General features: G+C 47.6%; 1 protein-coding gene across 1 annotated transcript in view; it reads left to right on the top strand.

The window, feature by feature from the left end:
- RPGRIP1 (RPGR interacting protein 1) overlaps positions 1-19,717 on the top strand; it is a 37,020-nt gene that overhangs the window by 15,807 nt on the left and 1,496 nt on the right. Inside the window, exons 10-22 of the mRNA XM_082195738.1 lie at positions 320-393; positions 1,552-1,682; positions 2,169-2,308; positions 3,149-3,322; positions 3,875-3,992; positions 4,966-5,418; positions 8,035-8,204; positions 9,466-9,799; positions 10,769-10,950; positions 14,254-14,382; positions 16,168-16,303; positions 17,293-17,387; positions 18,212-18,404. Of these exons, the coding sequence (XP_082051864.1) occupies positions 320-393; positions 1,552-1,682; positions 2,169-2,308; positions 3,149-3,322; positions 3,875-3,992; positions 4,966-5,418; positions 8,035-8,204; positions 9,466-9,799; positions 10,769-10,950; positions 14,254-14,382; positions 16,168-16,303; positions 17,293-17,387; positions 18,212-18,404 (2,329 nt within the window). The remainder of the gene's footprint in view (positions 1-319; positions 394-1,551; positions 1,683-2,168; positions 2,309-3,148; positions 3,323-3,874; positions 3,993-4,965; positions 5,419-8,034; positions 8,205-9,465; positions 9,800-10,768; positions 10,951-14,253; positions 14,383-16,167; positions 16,304-17,292; positions 17,388-18,211; positions 18,405-19,717) is intronic.

Raw genomic sequence — 19,717 nt, 5'->3', positions numbered from 1 at the left:
AACAGATGGTTTAACACTGAGCCACAGCCCTTCTGCATCCCATGGTTTTGCTCCTCTTGCCCGGCAGAATTATCCTGGTATTCAGAGACATACCTCTTCCAACACGGAATACGGTATATAGCCATCATGGCTAGAAACCACTGGTAGAGTTGTACCCTCTATGCATTTTTTAAAAACCCCTTTTGAAGTCATGCAAGCCATTGGCAGAGTCAAAAATAAAAACAGATTATTTGCCCATCTTGCTTCCCATCCAATCTCCGGGCTACCGCTGGCAGCTTGGATTCCACAACAAGACCCTGTATTGTGTACCGTTTTTCAGTTTCAGGAGAGAGTCCGGGACCTGGAAAAGGAGCGAGATTTGCTGAAGGAAGATTACGACAAACTGCTGGAGAGGTGAGAGATGGGTTGGCGGGAAAGGATAAGCAACTTGGGAGTTTGTTCCCTCTCAACAAAAGCCATTCGTGCAGCAGTTGGGAACCTCAGACACAGGGCCGAATATGGCCCTTCAAGACTCTCCGTTTGAGCCTAAGGACTTTCCAGGTCAAACCCCTTCCTCAGCGAAGCCCACTTTCCCCACTTCTTGAGTGTTTTTGTTTTGGCCTGTCTGTTTTGGAATGTGTCTGTGAACTCTGATATTGGTCACATTCACACCATAATAGTAGTAGTAGTACAGTGGTACCTCGGGTTAAGTATTTAATTCATTCTGGAGGTCCGTTCTTAACCTGAAACTGTTCTTAACCTGAAGCACCACTTTAGCTAATGGAGCCTCCCGCTGCTGCCGCGCCACTGGAGCACGATTTCTGTTCTTATCCTGGAGCAAAGTTCTTAACCCGAGGTACTATTTCTGGGTTAGCAGAGTCTGTAACCTGAAGCATATGTAACCGGAAGCGTATGTAACCCGAGGTACCACTATAGTAGTCGTAGTAGTAATAATAATAATAATAATAATAATAATAATAATAATAATAATATTTCTGACTCATTTATAGCATTCCCTCCCCCTTGTGTGTAGCTCCGCCTAGGGTTGCCGAAGCCACTCTGGGTGGCTTCCAACACAGATAAAAACATTAAAAAGCATTACAGATTAAAAGGCTTCCCTATACAGCGAAGCACTGTCTAGGATGCCATTCAAAGCACTATGATATCATTTTAAGCACTTTTAGCTTCCCCATAAGAATTCTGGGAACTGTAGTTTGTTAAGGGCGCTGAGAGTTCTTAGGAGACCCCACTTCGCAGGGAATTCTGGGAATTGTAGCTCTGTGATGGGGGGATACGAGCCGCCTAACAACACTCAAGAACCTTAACAAACCACAGCTCCCAGAATTCTTTGGGGGAAGCCATAACTGCTTAAAATGATATCATAGTGCCTTGAATGTATGGTGTGAATATGGCCAATATCTTTGGGTAAACCTGGATAAAAGACGGAGGCGTGTAGAAATAGACAGGCATTTTTGGTATGGGAAAAAAGGGCTCCCTGCTAGAATTTAGGGAAACATCGGCAAGGATTTTGTGGCCCTTTTTGATATGCGGCAAATCTATGTGTCTCTTTAGCTGCCTCAGCAATACCCAGCACCCCCTAGACGTGGTTCCCCAGAAGGACAACGCCCCTTGCTTGGAAGAACAACTCAGCTCAGCAATTGCAGAAAAGCAGAGACTGCAGGAGCAGCTGGAGAAGGAAAGAGGTGAGGAGGCCAACGAGAGCTGGCAGGGAAATGACTGAATAGGCAAAATACCCAAAACACGACCCCTTGCGTCTCACACGGGTCACTAACAGTGAAGTTCGAAACAAGAGCTGGGGGACCGCAAGCCCAGGGAGCAGATGCGGCCCTCTGCACCTTTCTGTCTGGCCCTCAGGGCTTTGGTCAAGTTGGACTGCAGCCTACTGCAGAAATGTCGCCTCACTTGCCCCGCCTACTTTTGCCCCTGGCCCCGCCCACCACTGGCATGCGGCCCCCAGAAGGCTGCCTGTGAGGGAATGTGGCCCTTGTTCTTGCTGCTGTTGTTTCATTGGCTTTTATAAATACCCTCCCCCTGTTCCAAGCTTGGAAGTGAACTGATGAATTGAGGGTAAAAATAATTAGCAAGTTACAGGAAAGGAACAGTCAGGCCTATTGAGAACAGGTGGCAACCTTGCAATTCATCCCAAATCCTTGCTTTCCCCCCATAAGCTCTGAACGAGGAACTGAAGCAGGAAGTGAGCCAGTTGCTTCAGGAACGCCCACAGGAAGTCGGCTTCTTGCGGGAGAAGACGGCCATCTTGGATAACCAGACTAGAGAGGAAGACTTTCCATCCAGTCTAGTAGTTGAGGTAGGCACTGGGTAAAACCACACACTTAGCAACTGGACCTTAGATACTAACACTGTACATACAAATGCACACATATATGCAGGTAGGCATCGATTTCCATGCTGACCTTTGTCACACGCAGCTCTGTTTCCATCCTGCTGCTGTTCAGCTTCCTACAAAGACTATGTTATTTCTCTCGCGGTTCATTATGTTACGATTACGTGATTCCACCCTGTTCGTTTCGATGCAAAGAATGCCCAATGCAAATATGGCAGGAAAGTAATCCGTCACGTATTGTTTGTGGACTGAGAACAGCTGCAGTGAATGCCAGCCGTGTTTGATGGATTGATTTCCATTCTGGATATAGGACGCATAAGCAAAACACTGGCAATTTTCATTCCCGTTTTGGTTTCTGTCAGAATTCTCCAGTATCCGCATGCACAAATTACCGGTATCATAAGCACTGCAAGTCTTCGGCTGCTGTTTCCCGGTCTTAATTAAATTGTGAGGAGTTCCAATCTGAACAGGCAGCTGAACTCTTGCAAGGCTCATCTTGCTAGTGTTAATTTCCTGCGACATTTAGTTGAGAACATTTCGGGGGTGGGGATAAAACACCTCTCCCTGCACAGATTGGCATTTTATGTAAAAATGACCTGATCCAAGGTAAAGCAGATATCAGCAGATTAAAATGCTGAAGCAATAGAGTGAGCAAGTCATCAGTGATATAGATCAACCCAGTTCCATGAAATGGATTTGCTTCTCCTCCATTTTCTAATTTGGCATGATAGTCACGCATGCATGTCAAGCTCCACACATTTCCTTCCATCTCTCTCCCCCCCCCTCCATTTTTTTCCCTTGCAGCCCCTCTATGTGGAAGGTCTCGAGAGAGAGTCTGAGAAGGAAGAGATGTTTGCCCAACGGAGTCTAAAGCGAAGGCTCTACGAGACGGAGGCCGCCCACGCTGAGACCGTGCTGGAGTTAGAGAAGACCCGGGACATGCTCATCTTACAACATCGCATCAACCGGGACTACCAGGTGAAGCAAGTTGCCCACCTGGGAGATGGAACAAAGGGGGGAGGGTCTTATTGGAGGACTCGGGCTGTGTGCAGACAAGCATATTCACTGTGTCCTCGCCAGGGTCAAGCTCAGTGAAAGCTAGTTCTGTGAGTTTGCATTAAGTTGAATGGGTACAGTGCTGATTGGCTAGCACCTGTGATGTCTTCAAGAAACTTCTCTCCATCCCACATCAGTGGAATAGTTTTGCAACTTTTACATTTTTATTTAATATATATATTCCTATAACAAAAATGTCTTCCTGTAAGTTTGCTTTCTGGGGTGGAGTTATATTGTTTTGTTACATTGCACTGTTTTCTATTGTAGCTTCTCAGTTTTGTTCATTCAGTACATGTGTTTCATCGGCTATTTTTTATGCTGCTTAAGGGACCAAGCGGTATGTAAATAAATAGCCTAAAGCAGCTGTAAGTGGAGGAGCAGGGAAACAAGAGTCCTCCTCATCTCTCTCCCGGCTGAGTCTTGAGGCTGACTGTAGCTACCGTACTCTCTTTGGCGGGCATGCCTTGGTTCCAGGCAGAGCTGGACGGGGTGCTGCTGCAGACGGCAAGAGAGAAGCAGGAGCACGAGGAGAAGGAGGAGCAGATGGCCCGCCTTCTGGACCTGCGTGGGGCCCGCATCCGCCAACTTGAAGGTAGGCATGTGGACGGGCATACCTCCTCTCCATGCAATCTCTAGCTCCCTATCCACACCATAGATTGAAAGCACTCTTTAGATCTGCACAAGGTGGAATGTGTGCAGAGGAGGGCGAACAAGATGATCAAGGGTGTGGGAAGGAAGCCTTATAAAGGCAGTTGGGTATGTTCAGCCTGGAGAAGAGAAGGCTGGGGGTTGATACGAGAGGCACCTTCAAATACCAGCCGCAGAAGAGGGAGCAAGGTTGTTTTCTGCTGCACCGGAGTGTAGGAATCCAACCAATGGGTTCAAATTACAAGGAGATTCCAGCTGAACATTCGGAAGAGCTGTTCAATGGTGGAACAGACACCCTCAGGAGGTGGTGGACATTCAGAGGAGGACGGATGGTCCTATGTCAGGGATGCTTGAGTTGAGATTCCTGCATTGCTGTCAGGGACCGTGCTGAAGAGAGCTGCACTGAGGAGGAATGGTGGGAGCCTCCCCCTGCTCTTGCTCTACAACCTGAATCTTTCCATGAGCAGGAGGACAGTATAGATTTGGAACAGTGGTTTGCAGAGGGACATAGTTCAAAAGGCAGAAGCTGGGAAATACTGGATGGGGAACAGCTAGGAGAAGAGAGACTGGAAGAGAGAGGGTTAACAGATTCTCAGTCTCTGGACAGCATACACCTCCCTTCTGCAAAATCATGGAGAGCTCAGAAAGTGGCAGCACAGAAAGCACAGAGGGCACAAGCTCAGATTAATAGGGACAGAAGGGGGTGGTAACCTTAACTGGGAGCACCGCCATTCTAGGAGATGTGTTCATTGCTATTACTTTGTTCTGCTTATCTACTGCCACGGGGGAGGAAGCCAATTCCCTGAAGCCTGACAATTGCAGGGGGTTGGCCTAGATGACCCTCGGGGTCACTTCCGGTTCTGTGGTTCTGTGAACAGGTCTTTGTGGCTCTGTCTTGTTTCCCCACCCCTCTCCAGCGCAGCTGAAGGACGTGGCCTACGGAACGAGGGCAGCCCCGCTTCCTCCCAGAGAGGGTGACCCATCAGTGGAAGCAGTCCCTGACCAGGCCCCACAGCTGCGGCGCGGAGAGAACCTCTTTGAGCTGCACATCTCGGGCGCGGTGCTGTCGGCCGAGGCGCTGCGTCTGCTGGGGGACCCGGAGCCCCTCACCTTTTGCACGTACTCCTTCTACGACTTTGAGACCCACTGCACACCGGTGGTGCGGGGCTCCCGCGCCCGCTACAGCTTCACCTCTCAGTACGTGGTGCAGGCCGAGCCGTTTTTCCTGCAGTACCTGCAAGGCGCCACGTCTCGCCTCGACCTCCACCTTGCCTCGGCCGTCGAACACGCCACCCTGGCCTCCTGCTGGCTGCGCTTTGGCGAGGTGCTGGGCAGCGGGGAGAAAGTGTACGCCACGGCGGTGCTCCGCGGTAAGGTTTGCACCACTCCAACTGTGGCAGACGTTTTGGAGTCGGAAAAGACTCAAAGAAGGGCAACCAAAATGATAAAGAGCATAAGAAGAGCCTGCCAGATCAGCCCTGTGGCCCATATATATAGTCTGGCACCCTGTTCTCAGTGTGGCCACCAAGATGCCCATGGGAAACCTGCAAACAGGATTTTCGCATGAAAGCAATTGCCCCCTTTGGGAATGTTTATTAATATCCTTCCTAACTTGCGCTAATAAGTTCTATAACTTAGCAGAGTTTTACATTCCCCTTTTTATTTTTTTATTTTTTATTTTTTTTAATTAAGTTTTAACAATGCAGAATATGAAAGAAAAAATACAAAGACAAAGACAAGAAAAATATACGGACACAAAATACATACTACAAAGTACAACAATACAAACATTAAGCACAAAAATACAAAAATACATACATTAAAAACTAATAATAAAAAGAAAAAGCACATATAAGAAAAACACAAAAATTCCCTCTTTCTTAGTTTTACTTCTTAAATTCACATATTTTCCTGACTTCCTCGCGTCCCCCGTTCTTGTATCCATTTTAAAGGTTGGTTCAGCAAATTCATAGCCCATTAATTTATCTGTTGTTGGTTTAATCTTAGATTTTACCTTGTTGCTAGAACCCCAGTATTTCATTTCAATGTTACATTCCCCTTTTTAAAAGCATAGCAGATAACTGGTTGCAGGCTTGTTTAAGCCGCTTAATATTAGCTTTCTGGTAAGTTCCCTTATATCCCCCTTAAAAGAATAAACACGCCACAATCTTGCTTAAAGTATATAAAAGAAGTTTACAGTGGTACCTCGGGTTACAGACGCTTCAGGTTACAGACTCCGCTAACCCAGAAATAGTACCTCGGGTTAAGAACTTTGCTTCAGGATGAGAACAGAAATCGTGCTCTGGTGGCACAGCAGCAGCGGAAGGCCCCTTTAGCTAAAGTGGTGCTTCAGGTTAAGAACAGTTTCAGGTTAAGAACAGGCCTCCGGAACGAATTAAGTACGTAACCAGAGGTACCACTGTACTCACATCATCAGTTCACAGTTGGATCCCTGAAGGCAGACTTAGTTATAAAATATATGCATGTGGATCTATCCCAATTGGGGGAGTTAGTCCCAGTGACTGCAGAGTGGCAGTAACTGCAGTTCACACAACGAAAGGAAGATGGAAAAGAAGGAAGTAGGGGGAAGAGGGCTGTGTGTCTTGTGGTTTTGTTACCTGCACAGGTAAGGTCATGCCCACCTCTAGTCACATGCAAGAGGAAGTATGTCCCAGCCCAGGAGGAAACAGGAAGTTCCGACTGTCTGGACCAAACATCCCCTTGTATGTCCACTCTAGGAAAACAAGGAATGTTGTATTTGACTGCTACCTATGTATCACATCCCACACCCCCATGGTTTTCAGCAACTGGTACAGTGGTACCTCTGTTTTCGAAGGTAATCCATTCTGGAAGACCATTCAACTTCCGAAACAATTTGAAAACCGAGGTGCAAAGGGCGGCCTGCAAATTCAATAGAGAAAATTGGGGTGGGGGGGACTCAGCAGAAACTGTTCGACTTCCGAAGAGCATTCGAAAAGGGAAGCATTTACTTCCGGGTTGTCGGCGCTCAAAAACCGAAACGCTCAACTTCCTAGACGTTCGAAAACCGAGGTACCACTCTATTCAGAAGCAGTGCTGCCTCTGACTGTGGCAGCAAAGCCCTCTCCTCCATGAATTGGTCTAATAATTTGAATAAGGGGATGGAGCGATTCCCCTCTAAGAAAAAGTTGCAGCGTTTGTGGAGGGGGGAGGTTTAGTTCAGAGAAAAAGCAAGCAAGAGGCGGCATGATAGAATTTTATAAAATTGTGCATGGCATGGGTTAAGTGGATCGAGAAAAGTATCCCTCCCCCCCAAGCCATAACGCTAGCACTTCTGCAATGAAGCTGAATATTGGAAGATTCGGGACACATAAATTAGCGTACTTTTTCTCGCAGCACAAAGTTAAACGATGGAACAGAATGCAGTGATGACCAGCAACTTTAAAGCCCAAATTCATGGAGGATGAGGCTATCAGCAGCTATGGCTCTACTGTCAGACTTTGACAGCGCACACCCCTCTCTTGTTTTCCCAAAGCAGGTTATGTTCTTACAGAACAGGGATGGAGAATCTCCTTCCCTACATCACTTAATCATCATGGTTGAGCAGCTGGTAGTCGTGGCCGAGTGGTTAAGGCGATGGACTAGAAATCCATTGGGGTCTCCCCGCGCAGGTTCGAATCCTGCCGACTACGTAATCGTGCTTTTGCTTCTGAACGCGGGAGAGGAGTCTTGAGGGCTTGAGTCCTGCTTCACGGTTTCCCCACATGTTCGGGGCAGCCACTGTGAGATCAGGAGGCTGGGATAGGTGGGCCATTGGCCTGATCCAGCAAGCTGCTCTTAGGTTTTTGGGATGTGGGGAGTCTGTTAGGGCTGGGGGCCACACACCCCAGCTCCCTCCCTACCCAACTCTGGCAGGCTTCTGGAGGAGGGACTGACGCCTCTCTTTTGTTATTCCCACAATCCTTACCGCAACCTCCTGCCCACACCCTGGCACCACATAACTCCAGGTTCCAATGGCGAGGATTTCGGCATCCTGGAATATTGGGCGAGGCTTCGCTTCCCAATGGAGCAGATCCTGAGGCTGCACCGTCAGCGAACCAAAGCCTTGGGCTACCTGTCTGCGGGGGTCCAGCACGCCATGGTGGCCCATCAGGGCTGGAGGCAGGAAGAGGAGAAGGTGAGGACAGCGGAGCAGGGGGAGCTGGTGTGTAGATTGCCAAATAGCTCCAGTGTTCTAGTCCTCATGAGGATGGGCGAAACGGCAATTATGTAAATATTTATTAATCTGAGATTGAGAGGAGGGGTGACAACCATCTTTAAATATCAGGTTTATTTTCTTCTACCCATCACTGAACAGCACCTTAAGCTTTGGAAAGGGGACTAAGGAAGCAATTTTAATGAACTTGTTAACGGTTCTTTGCAAAATAAATAAATAAATCCCAGGTCAAACCAAAGATCGAGGGTCTGGAAACCAAGCTTTATGAGGAATGGTTGAGGGAACTGGGCATGTTTAGCCTGGAAAAAAGGAGACTGAGAGGAGGTCTGATAGCCATCTTCAAATATCTCAAGGGCTGCCACATGGAAGATGGAGCAAGCTGCTTTTCTCCTGCTCCAGAGGGTAAGAGCTGAACCAATGGCTTCAAGTTACAAGAAAGGAGATGCCAACTCAACTTCAGGAAGAACTTTCTGACAGTAAGAGCTGCTTGACAGTGGAACTGTCTCCCTCAGGAGGTTGTGGACTCCCCTTCCTTGGAGGCTTTTAAGCAGGGGTTGGATGGCCATGTGTCCTGGATGCTTTAGCTGAGATTCCTGCATTGCAGAGGGTTGGACTGGATGACCCACCTCTACAATTCTGTGATTCTAAGATGTGACATCCGTTTCCCCATCCCCACCAAAGGCTCAAGATAGGTAGGGACACAGAAGAAATGAAACACAATAAGTAAATCCAAACACATTGTGGGAGTTGAAAGTCATCTGAAGGGCCCCAGGCTCCCTGCGTTGCTTTTTCACTCTTCCATCATCACCCTGAGACCTGAAGGAGCGTCGCCACCCCCATTGTTCTGCCCGGACACTGAGGTCCAGCGCTAAGGGCCTTCTAGCGGTCCCCTCACTGCGTGAAGTGAGGTTACAGGGAACCAGGCAGAGGGCCTTCTCGGTAGTGGCGCCCGCCCTGTGGAACGCCCTCCCAGCAGATGTCATGTAAATGAACAGCTATTTGACTTTTAGAAGACTCCTGAGGGCAGTCCTGTATCGGGAAATTGTTAATGTCTGGTGTTTTATCGTGTTTTTAATATTCTGTTGGGAACTGCCCAGAGTGGCTGGGACAACCCAGCCAGATGGATGGGGTATGTGTGTATAAATTATTATTATTATTATTATTATTATTATTATTATTATTATTATTATTATTACCCTGCCCTCTTTTCCCCCTGTAACAGGCCCTGGGAGCAGGCTGGAACGAGCTTTGTGTGCAGATCGAAAGCTGCTCCAGCTTGCGCAGTCGCTGGTTGGGCTCTCAGCCCAGCCCCTACGCCATGTACCGGTTCTTCACCTTCCCGGACCACGACACCATCACCATCCCTTCGAGCAACAACCCCCACTTTGGGGATGCTCAGAACTTTGCTCTGCGCATCACGCCTGAGCTGCACCATTACTTGCTCCGGGACAGCCTGCAGGTTTATGTGTTCGACGACGAAGACGAGGAAGCAGGTAGCTACCTGGGAAAGGCCCAGATCCCACTGGTGCCCCTGGCACAAGGGCGCAGCGTTGCAGGTGAGATGGGCATATCTAGGGGTGGAGGAATTTCTCTTGGGTTGCAGGCCCTCAATACATTTAAGGCATGTTTCAAGCACGTGACTTCCTCCCAAAAAAGCCTGGGAACTCTAGTTTCCCCCTCACAGATCTGCAATCCCCAGCACCCTTAGCAAACTGCAGTTTACATGATTCTTTGGGGGAAGTTGTGTGCTTTAAATGAACTTTCTGTGTATGATGTGGATGCAGCCACAGTTTCTCATTTCACATAAATAAATGTGTGGCTCAACTCATACTTTTTAAAAGTTTTTATTTATACTTTTCAAGTTTATACATTTCATTAGCTTCACAATAAATTTAACATTTCAAAATTTGACTTCCCCCTCTTTCTGCAGTTCCTTAATTTTTTTTTAAAAAAATATCTTCTGCATATCCAAATTCATTTAACTTGCTCATTTAATTATCTACTGTAATTATATACTCTTTTGAGACTGCAGGTTATTACAATAATCCTGCTAATGTTTTTATCTGTTTACATTTTTGCAAGGAATTCCCCCCGATAAAATGCATTTCTGTATGTCATTTTCACTATGATGAGCATCTTTCTACACATTTTTTTTGGCTGGTGTAGTGGTTAGAATGTTGAATTAGGAAGTGGAAGACCTGTGTTCAAATCTACACTCAACCATGCAGCTCAGTGGGTGACTTGGGCCGGTCCCTATATCTCAGCCTAATCGACCTCACAGGGTTGCTGGGAGGATAAAACAAGGAGGAAGGGAAATCATGTATGCCACCCTCAGCTCCTTAGAGGAAAGGTGGGAGGGGATTTTCAGTAGGTAAATAAATATATAGGCTGCCTTATTGTGGAAACTGCACATTTTTAAGTCATCGGTGTCAAACCTGGGTTGCATCATCGTTCAGTGTGACAAAATCATTTCAGCTAAGACCCAAACACAAACCACCTGTGTCGACTCTTCCTCCCTCCTGCAGGAGATTTTGTCCTTATGGATCCAGCAGGGAAACCCAATGGCTCCATCTGCCTACGTCTGGAGTGGAAGCTCCTTTACATGCCCCCGGAGGACTTCCGCCATCAGGCGTCCGCCGACTGGGAGCAACAGCGGCGGTCTTTAGAGCTGCAGATGGAGGAAGAGAAAGCCGAGCTGCGAAGCCGGGTATGTAAAGTCAGTGTCAAAGGGTCGGACTTGGCTGCCACACTTTGCAGCCCCCTTGGCTGTCGCAGAGCAAGCAGGCCAGTAAACCACACAGTCCGAAGATGGAGTTAACTCTCGATTAGCAAAACCCCGGTCTCCACCATCTTGGCTGAGTGTCAGACCTAGTGAGTTCAGCTGAGGACATTAAAGGTCCCCACCTCCCCACAGCTGTCTATGTCTCCTCCACTCTAGGGCTTTTCCTGTCTAAAGTCCGTTTTGGAGGCCTAATCCAGCCCCCCGGCTGATTTAACATATTTTGTTGCATTGTGCAAAATATGAGCAAGCCAGGGCTGAATTGATATTACCCTTGCTGGTACCTTTCCCGGGAAAATCAGAGGCTCACTATGTCAGGTTCCTATTGGAAGACCGGACAAATGCTAGAACATTAGCGGTGGCAAAGTTTTTATCGGTGGTTGCAAGAACAAATCATCCCTATATTCTGAACAAAATGCTTGTTTAACCTGGAGGTAGGCTGTATGAATTATGTATTGCCTTGTAATGACCCTGTGGCAGTTTATTTATTGGGGTCAAATCCTAAAAAAAGCTCAGCAACTTTGGCCGGCCCTCACGCATGCTCACTTCATCAAATCTGGCCCTCTTTGAAAAATGTTTGGACTCCCCTGTCCTAAGCAATCGGAGACTGTGTCTGTATGCAGCCAGTCTCCCCTCCGCTCTCTTCATGCCTCTCCTGGTTCTAGGAAATTGGAAAAGGGGAGCTTGTTGCAGAAGGAAGGGGAGACTCCCATGCCTCTTCACCACCCAGGCTCATCTCTGCCTCTTGGCCTCCCTCCTCCCCTGCTTCAGCTTTTGCCTCTGATTTTGAACTTCCACTCTCCCCAGGACTCACTAAGCCCTGTTATCTCTTCAGCTTCTGACGCTTCTTCCCAGCTTTTTCCCTTTGATCACTCTTTGTCGTCCTACCACCAATCCCCTGAGTCTGAGCCGTCTTCCCTTGGGGGTTCATCAGCTGGTTCCTCCCAGCGTTCCTCTGCGTCCGACTACGGCAGCTAATGATAGGTGGACCCAACTACTTCTAATTTTGTCCTCACTTGCCTCCCTGCTGAGTTCCACAAGGGCAACACCCTGGTTGGGCCATAAGTGTTCATCTGCAGGCATAGGCAAACTCTGGCCCTCCAGATGTTTGGGACTACAATTCCCATCATCCCTGACCACTGGTTCTGTTAGCTAGGGATGATGGGAATTGTAGTCCCAAACATCTGAAGGGCCTGAGTTTGCCTATGCCTGATACAGCAAGGAAGGGGCTGTGTCAAGGCTTGAGGCTGCACCACCCAAGTGGAAATACCCTTACAATCTCAGTTCCTTTTAACAAAACAAACTTATGAAGAGGCTTCCCGCTGTCCTCTCTACTTCTGCCATTCAGGCTTTGCATGTCATTTATCGTGCCAGGATGGCCGAGCGGTCTAAGGTGCTGCATTCAAGCCGCAGTCTCCTCTGGAGGCGTGGGTTCGAATCCCACTCCTGGCAAATAGTTGTTTTTTTTCAAATTTTTCACACATACAAGAAAAAAGGAAAAACATCAAAAATAAAAGATGAGCTTATCTTACATTGTATATTCTTAGACTGGCATAATAATTACAGTGTGCATAATAAAATTGTTGCGAAATCTAAGACTATATAAATGTTGTTGTTGTTTAGTTGTTTAGTCGTGTCCGACTCTTCGTGACCCCATGGACCAGAGCACGCCAGGCACTTCTGTCCTCCACTGCCTCCCGCAGTTTGATCAAACTCATGCTAGTAGCTTCAAGAACACCATCCAACCATCTCATTCTCTGTCGACCCCTTCTCCTTGTGCCCTCCATCTTTCCCAACATCAGGGTCTTTTCCAGGGAGTCTTCTCTTCTCATGAGGTGGCCAAAGTATTGGAGCCTCAGCTTCACGATCTGTCCTTCCAGTGAGCACTCAAACTATATAAATACAAATATGTAAATATGATAACGTTACCAAGCATAAATGAAAAAAGATAGGGAGAGAGAGAAAAGATGAAAGGAAAAAAGAGAAAGAGAAAGAAAGAAAAAAAGAAAAGAGCAAAACCAAAAAACTATTAAAAAATAAAAGGGCTAGAAATCTACCGGGGTCTCCCTGCACAGGGCTGCAGCTCAGTGGCAGAGCCCTTGGTATTTGGAAAAGACTCCCAAAGCATATGTCTTCACTGCCGAGCCAAAAAATAAAGCGAAACATAAGACAGTGGCATGAAAAGTGGCAGGGTTTCCCTGCAGGAACCTACAGGGCATGCAGTGATTGGAAACGAAGCAGTACGTCCACCTTGAACCTTTTGCAGGTAGGAACAGTACTTTTGAGTGGAAACCTGATACCATCATGCCCAGAAATAATCACGAATGCGCAATGAAAAGGATGCCTGGAGAGGACCACAGATTGGCAGTGACTCTCCAGAGCTTCAAACAAGACCCTTTCACAGCCCTAATTGCTGGGGATTACAGCTGGGGACACCCCTCTCCTGCCAACAGTGTTTTGGTTTTTTTTATTTAAAAAAAACCCCTGCAAGACGAGGGAAAACTGTGTACTCATTGGCACTATACATTTAAAGCCCTCTTTTGCCACTTTAAATGCTCCTGGCTTCCCTCAAAGGATTCTGGGAGCTGTAGTTTAAGGGTGCCGATAGAAGTTAGGACACCCCCACCACCAGTCCCCTCACAGAGCTGCGCTATTCATAGTGGTTTAACAATCAAACCTGCTCCCTTTCCTGCAACTTCAAAATCTACCACCTGAGTGAGTCCATTGCACTCCCTTCCCTAACGGTAGGGCCTGCCCTGGCAGTGGAGAGAGAATGCCCAGCTAACTGCTGGCTTCTCTCTCTTTTTTTAACCAAAAAACCCAGACAATAATTATTAATAATAATAATAATAATAATAATATCTTTATTGTCATTGCCCCCTTTGGGGACAACGAAATTACTTGACTGCTCCATAAAAACACTAATTAAGCCATAAGTGAGCACGCTCTCAATGGCACAGTGATAGAAGGCAAGCAGCAGTTACAGATCTCTTGTGTGTCGTTGCAGTAGATGAGTGGAAAGGAGCAGTAAGCGTTAAAATCAGACAAACATTTTAAACAAAATAACTTTCTGATACGGCCCATCCACAAAACCCAGGATGGGCAGTTGGAGATCATGAACTCTTCGAGATAAGGATTTATGAAAGTTAAGAATGGAAACCAGAGGGTGCCAGATGGCTTAGTCATAGGCTGGTTCCTCACTTACTTCTGGCTTCTCTTATGCCCGTTCAGGTCTCCCAAGAAAGTGGTAGTGAGCGTTTGCCTTCTGGTCTCCAAAGGAAAAAGCCACGTCTCTGTATGTCTGAGGCGGAGAAACGCATTCGGAAACACGCCAAGCCAGAAAATGGAGCCATCCAGCAGGTGAGAGATGAAGACTTTGGCCCCGAGTGCATAAGCGCTCTTATACCACTTCAAACAGCCATGGCTTTCTCCCAAAGGATTCTGGGAGCTGTTATTTGCTAAGAGCGCTGAAAATTCTTGTTGTTGTTTAGTCGTTTAGTCGTGTCCAACTCTTTGTGACCCCATGGACCAGAGCACACCAGGCACTCCTGTCTTCCACTGCCTCCCGCAGTTTGGTCAAACTCATGCTGGTAGCTTCGAGAACACTGTCCAACCATCTCGTCCTCTGTCGTCCCCTTCTCCTTGTGCCCTCCATCTTTCCCAACATCAGGGTCTTTTCCAGGAAGTCTTCTTTTCTCATGAGGTGGCCAAAGTACTGAAGCCTCAGCTTCAGGATCTGTCCTTCCAGTGAGCACTCAGGGCTGATTTCCTTCAGAATGGATAGGTTTGATCTTCTTGCAGTCCATGGGACTCTCAAGAGTCTCCTCCAGCACCATAATTCAAAAGCATCAATTCTTCGGCAGTCAGCCTTCTTTATGGTCCAGCTCTCACTTCCATACATCACTACTGGGAAAACCATAGCTTTAACTATACGGACCTTTGTCGGCAAGGTGATGTCTCTGCTTTTTAAGATGCTGTCTAGGTTTGTCATCGCTTTTCTCCCAAGAAGCAGGCGTCTTTTAATTTCGTGGCTGCTGTCACCATCTGCAGTGATCATGGAGCCCAAGAAAGTAAAATCTCTCACTGCCTCCATTTCTTCCCCTTCTATTTGCCAGGAGGTGATGGGACCAGTGGCCATGATCTTAAGTTTTTTTGATGTTGAGCTTCAGACCATATTTTGCGCTCTCCTCTTTCACCTTCATTAAGAGGTTCTTTAATTCCCCCTCACTTTCTGCCATCAAAGTTGTGTCATCTGCATATCTGAGATTGTTGATATTTCTTCCAGCAATCTTAATTCCAGCTAGGGATTCATCCAGCCCTGCCTTTCGCATGATGAATTCTGCATATAAGTTAAATAAACAGGGAGACAATGTACAGCCTTGTCGTACTTCTTTCGAACCAATCAGTTGTTCTATATCCAGTTCTAACTGTAGCTTCTTGTCCCACATAGACATTTGTCAGGAGACAGATGAGGTGATCAGGCACTCCCATTTCTTTAAGAACTTGCCATAGTTTGCTGTGGTCAACACAAAGGGTTTTGCATAGTCAATGAAGCAGAAGTAGATGTTTTTCTGGAACTCTCTAGCTTTCTCCATAATACAGCACATGTTTGCAATTTGGTCTCTGGTTCCTCTGCCCCTTCGAAATCCAGCTTGCATTTCTGGGAGTTGTCGGTCCACATACTGCTTGAGCCTGCCTTGTAGAATTTTAAGCATAACCTTGCTAGCGTGTGAAATGAGTGCAATTTTGCGGTAGTTGGAGCATTCTTTGGCACTGCACTGCCCTTCCTCTCTTCCTCTTGGGGTGCTACAATGCCCAGAGTGGTTTTAAAAATCAATCCCCCTTTCCTTTGGTGATGGTCAAGTGTATAGCTTTGTTGTTTTTATAGTTCTTTGATGTGCATGGCGCTTAAAGTGCAAGAGAACAAGTCCCTTGCTCAAAGGAGATTGAAATCCATAAGGTCTCATACGCACTTCCACATTTAGGAGAAGCTAAATTATGGAGCATGTTCGGACCCTCCATATGAAAGCAGATTTGTATACTTGCTTATTTAACACCAGTGTTTCTGTTAGAAGTCAGAGGAGAGAAGCCCGGTTGCTGTGCTGTTCTCAGACCCTGACCTCAGTGGGGTTTGTGTCTGCGCAGGTGGCCCTGGAAGGAGTACGAGAGGAAGAGGAGCACAAGGCGGAAGCAGTGGAAGAAGAGATGACAACCGCAAGTCGCCAGGAATCGGAGGGGAAATCAAGCCCACCGGCTGAAGCAGCTGTGCTGAGTGACAATGGTACTTTCACGGAAAGCTTACAATCAGTAGCTCTGCACTTGCTGCTGGACTCCAACTCCCATCAGCCCCAGCCGGCATGGCCAATGGTCAGGGATGATGGGAGATGGAGTCTAGTAACAGCTGGAAGATGCAACATTGGCTCTTTCTGTTATCGGTGATGTCAGGCTACTGTTGCCCTTGGAGCAATTAAACGAAATACAAGGTGTGACTGGAAAGTTCGGTGAATGGTCACAGAAATCAGACAGTTCAAACATATTCAAACATACATTCGGCATCGGAAACCCACAAAATGCTCACAATTGTGTATGGAGATGAAGCTGTAACTCGAAAGACGGTGTGTTAGTGGTTTAAGTGTTTCCATGAAGGGTGGAAAACCATCAAAGGTGACCCTCAGTCTGGCAGACCGTCAACGAGCAGAACGGCGGCAAATGTTGACAAGAGTTTGTGGGATCGCCGTTTGTCTGTCCGAATGATGGCAGAAGAATTGTATATTCCCTGTGAAATCATTACTGAGGGTACTGAGTTGTCCTGCCCTCCATATTCTCCCAATCTGGCCCCATCGGATTTCTTTCTTTTTCCAAAACTGAAATCTGCACTGAAAGGGCACAGATTTCCCAACATTTCACATGTCCAAGCTGCTGTGATGAGGGAACTGAAAGCAGTACGAAAAGAGGATTTCTCCAGAAGTTTCCAACAGTTCTATGAATATTGTCAACAGTGCCTTGTATCAGAGGGGGCCTGCTTTGAAGGCCCGCAAGGCATGTATGTTTGAATATTTCTCGCTGTCTGATTTCTGTGACCATTCAACCGAACTTTCCAGTCACACCTTGTAAATATTAGAACCAAGCCTAAGATCAGTTGTGGCATAAGCTTTCTTGGACTAGGTCTCGTTTTGCCACATCACGGGGCAGTGAGATTGCAACAGGAGTGGGGGGGGGGGAATAAGAAGGCTGTCTCTTACGTAGCTGTCTCTCAAATCTTGCCTCTAGCCTCAGAGAGACCAGATACTTCCAGTGAAGCCCAGACCACAGAGAGCGATGAAGTGGTGGTGCAATCATCTAGACTCCAGGAGTCTCTGGGACCGGTGGGTACTGGATTTTCTAACCTAGTAGGGCGCGTGTTGAAAACATTGACCAAATACAATTTGAGGTGGGCTTATTCAATGCTGTATGTAGTACATGGGTCACGATGTGCCAAGGGGGTCTTCCCTGGGCCCCACAGGGTCTCACGACAACTGCTGGAATGAGGCATGACGGAAGTCTTATTTCGCCAATAGATAATACATTTTTTTTACACCTTAATTACAGTGCGGGAGGGACGCGGGTGGCGCTGTGGGTTAAACCACAGAGCCTAGGACTTGCCGATCAGAAGGTCGGCAGTTCAAATCCCCGCGACGGAGTGAGCTCCCGTTGCTCGGTCCCTGCTCCTGCCAACCTAGCAGTTCGAAAGCACGTCAAAGTACAAGTAGATAAATAGGTACCGCTCTGGCGGGAAGGTAAACAGCGTTTCCGTGTGCTGTTCTGGTTCACCAGAAGCAGCTTAGTCATGCTGGCCACATGACCTGGAAGCTGTACACCGGCTCCCTCGGCCAATAAAGCGAGATGAGCACCGCAACCCCAGAGTCGTCAGTGACTGAACCTAATGGTCAGGGGTCCCTTTACCTTTACCTTTACCTTTACAGTGCGGGGACGATTACATTTTGACATCAGGTGATAGGTAGGTGGAGTCACACATCTGATAAACATGGCCATGTGGGTGTAAAGATATGGATCTGACCCACCCGCCTTCAGTTCCCCATCTCTCTCTTCTCAGTGAGCATCATTCTACTCAACTGATTGCCTCTTGGTAAGCAAAGGTTTTTGCAAAGGTTTTATTCCGTTCCTATTCCTCTCCCACCTTGGCCGGCAGCCTTCAGACAGGATCCGCGTGGAGGTCATCTCCCTGAGCCTGCACCCGGACAGCCCACCCATTGCTGACGAGAACATCCAGCAGCTGTACGTGGAGTATCACTTCCCTGGCCTGCCACTGGAGGAAACAGAGACCCCCTTCTCTTTGCGGAAGCCCCAAGGAAACCAGGAAATCTACTTCCACTTCAGCAAAGGTGAGGCGGCGTGTGTCTGGTTCCCTTGATGCAGAGGAAACCGTGATCTAGGGAAAGAAAAACTCATAAACTTGTAAGAGCTGGCATGGTCTACAAGGCTCCCTGCTATATTGCCAAATTTACATGCCTCTAGGCCAGGGTGAGGAATTTCAAGCTCAGGGGCCAAATGTAACCCCCCCAAGCTTCTGACTTCACAACTCTCCTTGATTGTAAAAAAATCACACCTCTTGCTCCGCCCACTTTTGTATGTAGCCCTGCCCAGGAGTGAATGTTGCCCTCGGGCAGAGAAAGGGTCTATACCAGTGTTTCCCAAACCTGGGCCTCCAGCTGTTTTTGGACTACAACTCCCATCATCCCTAGCCAGCAGGACCAGTGGTCAGGGAAGATGGGGATTGTAGTCCAAACACAGCTGTAGACTCAAGTTTGGGAAACACTCATCTAGTAGCGTGGAACATTTTACAAAAGACCATTGAGGGCCACACTCCATCCAAGATGAACTCTTGGGGGCCACATTATTATTATTAAATTTGTATTCCACCCTATACCCATAGGTCTTAGGGGGGTTCACAACGCACAGCAGCCCCCATTTCTTCTCCCACCCCCACCACATGAAATTCAGCTGCCCAATCCTTCTCTAGATCCTGCCACCTGTTTATATCAGACCCTAGTTCCCTCTACTGCTTTCGGATACAATGCTCAATAGCACCACCTAGTGTGCATCTGAAGGGCTCCATGCTAATTTATGCACTACCCTTACTCCCAAGAGTGGGGTGCACAATTCCCTTCCACCACCAAAACCTCCCCCAATTTTATCCCCACCGTAAAAACGACCCCGGGAGGTGTGTTAGACTGCAAAAGAGACCTGCAGAAGGCTACTTTTCTGTGGCCGTTTTAGAACTCGCCTCCCAGCCCACCCCAGATGCAGCCATTATCCCATGCCAGGTCTCACCAACCAAAACACTCTAAGCTGCCTCCCCGGATTCAAAGGCCAGCATCTCCTATCTTCATTTCCATTCTTGCAGATGGCTACACCATTGCACGACTTACGGGGATGGGGCAAGAGTCAGCTAGAATGTGTTATAAGCCACTGGCTGCCCTCCTAAATTTCTCCCCCTGGACCAGTTTGAGGAACCCATGTTCCACAAGGCCTGTTTTCCAGGCATAAGGCAGGATTGAGACCATGGGATGAAGAATTTTAAACCACAGAGCCTAGGACTTGCCAATCAGAAGGTCGGCGGTTCGAATCCCCGCAACGGGGTGAGGTCCCATTGCTCGGTCCCTGCTCCTGCCAACCTAGCAGTTTGAAAGCACAT

Source organism: Podarcis vaucheri, assembly GCF_965113315.1.
Source record: "Podarcis vaucheri genome assembly, chromosome: 13".
Classification (NCBI taxonomy): domain Eukaryota; kingdom Metazoa; phylum Chordata; class Lepidosauria; order Squamata; family Lacertidae; genus Podarcis; species Podarcis vaucheri.
Note: the sequence above shows the minus strand (reverse complement) of the source record. Positions and strands in the feature narration are given on the sequence as shown.